A 4392-nucleotide genomic window follows, 5' to 3' on the forward strand; every position below is an offset into this window, starting at 1 on the left:
AATCGTAGAAATTGAGATGGTCAGAGCTAGTTTCCTAAGAGGCAGTTTCCTACAAAACTAAAAAGATAAACGTTTTGATGGAAATTTTGACACCTCTATGGGCATCTAATTTTTTAAAAATTCTGACACAACCGACCAATATCAGTACTGCAACTATACACCATAAACACCATTGCCCCTCAGGTAACGTTAGCTGCGACGAATTACACCCTTGATCCCTGTATTAGGGACCCCCAGCACCAATTCACTTCTGGTGACGGGCTGATCCCCAAGAAAATAATAATTCCAATGTTAAATTATTTTTTCCCTGAAGTAGCGTTAAAGACCACGTGGTCGTCGGTAAAACTTGAACGTCACAACCCCTAATCTAAATGGTCACTGTAGAAAATGTCCTGCATTTCTAATCCACCACCATTCAACAGTAAAGATTACTTTGTCGATTTTCCGTGACTTACCTTCAGCATATAATTCTAATGAACGTTACCAATTCAGCTATCTTCTTGATAATTTCGTCGGATCACAGGAATAATTAAACTTAAAAATTTCACCTATTTCAGTTAATTGAGACATTCTCTTACATCTTTTACAGAAGCTTCACCTGGTAGACAAATGATATATCTCCCGCTTTTCGGAGTAAACCGACATAAATAATTAGGCACCGATTTAATTCATACTAGCTTTATTACAATCAGAACTCGAATGGCGGGTAATCACAATGCATGGTAGAGGGGTATTTATAATGACGTAATCATAGGCAATACGCAATTACAGTAAACTATCTAAATCATGTAGCTATATATATATAGATAAGCTACACTTGCAGTAGGTATGGTATCCCCATTCTTCAATATGAGAAAATTCATACTTTAGTCACTAATGACTTTTTTATCATTTCTGACAGCTGCCAGTGGGCATATGTTACCTTGCCTGGTTAAACACTCTACAAGACACAATTCCAGACAGATTTTGACAAAACTTTGCATGAGTGTTTGTTATCACCCAAGGATAAAGCCTATTGAATATCAGAAAATCAAAAAATATTTAGTATGAGTTATTGCCCTTGCTCTTAAAAACACGTTCAATTTTAGCTCGTAATCATCTAGAAGGCACAATTCTTGATGGATTTTGATGAAACTTGGTTTTATTATGCAGCCCCTCGCTGAAGATTGAATATTTGCCTTCTACAGTTTTCACGAGCTAAAAATTGAACACGTTTTCAAGATCAAGGGCAATAACTCATACTCAATATTATTCAGTATCACCCTAAAGAGTTCAAAAGAAGTGCATGACTGAAGGTTCCAATTTATATTGTATATTTAGCTTAGATGTGTATATGTGTGTGTGAATGCCTGGGGACGCCTAAGTTGTTTTTGTATTGTCTATGTTTTGTAGTCTATAATATTGTTTGTTTATAAGATCTGGGGTTTGCTGATATACTCTTTATTTCACTATCATATTTATTGAATATCATATTTAAAACTTGTAATAATGAGGAATAATATTTTAAAATTTTAAAGCTATTGTAGGTATTAATTTGATATAAATAGAAGGTTACATAGAGTGTATCAAGATCACCATAAGTGGCAGGTTAGTATTCTTATGCTATATCTTATAGGTAATAGTTTGTAATTATAATTAATGTTTTGTTTTCTGGAAAAAGTGAGTGTCAAGAGAATGCAACTCAACAAACATTTGTAGATTAGGAATTTGATGTCTAAAATTATATTATTATTTTTTTTAGGTATTATGAGATAAGAGGTTGTTAGGTAGAAAGATGATTCTAAATATATTGCCTTTGTGAGCCTTGACAGTCATGGGATGTTTTGGAATATAATGATCTACTTTCAATTTGACTAGCTCAAGATTTTCAAGGTCAGGATATATTGAATTTTTGTCCAGAAACTGGGCATTGGCCAGGGTTTCATGTGCTATCTCTCATTTTCTGATAAAATTTAGAATTTATAACTCATATTTTGGAAATCTTGATTTTCTTTGTTTCAACCATTTTAATTAAAATTTTTGTTATGTATTTTTCAGGTGTCTGCTATAAGTTTCTATAGCTGCCCTCGTATCTACTGCCGAACAGTTATAAACAGCGATCACAGGCCAACTAGCTAACAAAGTTGCTGTTTTTCTTCATCTTTTTGGGTTTCTAAACTTAAATATGCTTACAGAAATTATTTAAAGGAATGATACATTAAGAACACAAGTTATATGGATATACTACTTCTAGTTTTATTACATACTCCGTTTCGAAACACATACAGGTAATGTTATCAAGTAAAATGAAATACAAATAGAAGCCATAAAGGGATATAACAATAACAATATTACCTTCCTGTCTTACAAAGATTATGATACATACAGTCCATAATATCTTGTATCTACCTACAACTTATAGTCACTAATATATCTCCACAGACTATATACAATAATATCTACCTACAACCTATAGTCACTAATATCTACCTACAACATACAGTCACTAATATCTCTCCACAGTCTATATTCAATGATATCTACCCACAGCCTATATTTAATAACATCTACCCACAGCCTATAGTCTCTGACATCTTCCCTTACAGACTACAATATCTTACATCTACCACAGGCAATAATCACTAACATCTCCCCTATCTATAACTATTCTTTGTGTTTCTCATTTTATGTTTATTTGTAATTTTTTCCAATTTATATTGTATATTTATCTTAGATGTGTATATGTGTGGGTGAATGCCTGGGGACGCCTAGGATGTTTTTGTATTGTCTATGTTTAATAATATTGTTTGTTTAAGATCTGGGGGTTGCTCATATGATTGTATCGAGTTTACCATAAGAATTCTATAAAAAGTAAAAAGTTTTATGGAAAATTTTTTGCACTTCTGTTTTTAATGATTATTAACAAGTCATTTTGAAAAGGTTATAAAGTCTTGATTTTTTTTAGTTTCGACCATTTTAATGAAAGTTTTCTTATGTATTTTTCAGATCTCTACTATAAGTTTCTATAGCTGCCCTCGTATCTACTGCCGAACAGTTATAAACAGCGATCACAGGCCAACTAGGTAACAAAGTTGCTGTTTTTCTTCATCTTTTTGGGTTTCTAAACTTAAATATGTTTACAGAAATTATTTATTTAAAGAAATGATACATACAGTGCATAATATCTTGTATCTACCTACAACCTATGGTCACTAATATCTACCCTTACAGCCTATATTCAATAATATCTACCCTTAACAGCCTATATTCAATAATATCCACCCACAGCCTATATTCAATAATATCTACCCTTAAGGCCTATATTCAATGATATCTACCCACAGCCTATATTTAATATCTACCCACAGCCTATATTTAATAACATCTACCCACAGCCTATAGTCTCTGACATCTTCCCTTACAGACTACAATATCTTACATCTACCACAGGCAATAATCACTTACATCTCCCCAATCTATAACTATTCTTTGTGTTTCTCTATTTATGTTTATTTGTAATTTTTTCCAATTTATATTGTATATTTATCTTAGATGTGTATATGTGTGGGTGAATGCCTGGGGACGCCTAGTATGTTTTTGTATTGTCTATGTTTAATAATATTGTTTGCTTAAGATCTGGGGGTTGCTTATATGATAGTATCGAGATTACCATAAGAATTCTATAAAAAGTTTTATGGAAAATTGTTTGCACTTCTCTGTTTTTAATGATTATTAACAAGTCATTTTGAAAAGGTTATAAAGTCTTGATTTTTTTAGTTTCAACCATTTTAATGAAAATTTTCTTATGTATTTTTCAGATCTCTACTATAAGTTTCTATAGCTGCCCTCGTATCTACTGCCGAACAGTTATAAACAGCGATCACAGGCCAACTAGGTAACAAAGTTGCTGTTTTTCTTCATCTTTGTGGGTTTCTAAACTTAAATATGTTTACAGAAATTATCTATTTAAAGAAATGATACATACAGTGCATAATATCTTGTATCTACCTACAACCTATGGTCACTAATATCTACCCACAGCCTATATTCAATAATATCCACCCACAGCCTATATTCAATAATATCCACCCACAGCCTATATTCAATAATATCTACCCACAGCCTATATTCAATAATATCTACCCACAGCCTATATTCAATGATATCCACCCACAGCCTATATTCAATATCTACCCACAGCCTATATTCAATAACATCTACCCACAGCCTATAGTCTCTGACATCTTCCCTTACAGACTACAATATCTTACATCTACCACAGGCAATAATCACTAACATCTCCCCTATCTATAACTATTCTTTGTGTTTCTCATTTTATGTTAATTTGTAATTTTTTCCAATTTTTATTGTATATTTATCTTAGATGTGTATATGTGTGTGTGAATGCCTGGG

At 32.3% G+C, this 4392-nt stretch overlaps 1 protein-coding gene across 1 annotated transcript; it reads left to right on the forward strand.

The window, feature by feature from the left end:
- Nucleotides 1-3973: 3973 nt before the first annotated feature.
- On the forward strand, nt 3974-4213 carry LOTGIDRAFT_145432 (hypothetical protein; the record flags this gene model as incomplete). Its single annotated transcript, XM_009058122.1, has 1 exon — nt 3974-4213. A coding segment is annotated over one exon (240 nt), but the record flags the coding sequence as incomplete, so codon positions are not given.
- Between the last annotated feature and the right edge of the window lie 179 nt (nt 4214-4392).

The sequence above is a fragment of the Lottia gigantea genome, assembly GCF_000327385.1.
Source record: "Lottia gigantea unplaced genomic scaffold LOTGIsca_323, whole genome shotgun sequence".
NCBI classification, from domain to species: Eukaryota; Metazoa; Mollusca; class Gastropoda; family Lottiidae; genus Lottia; species Lottia gigantea.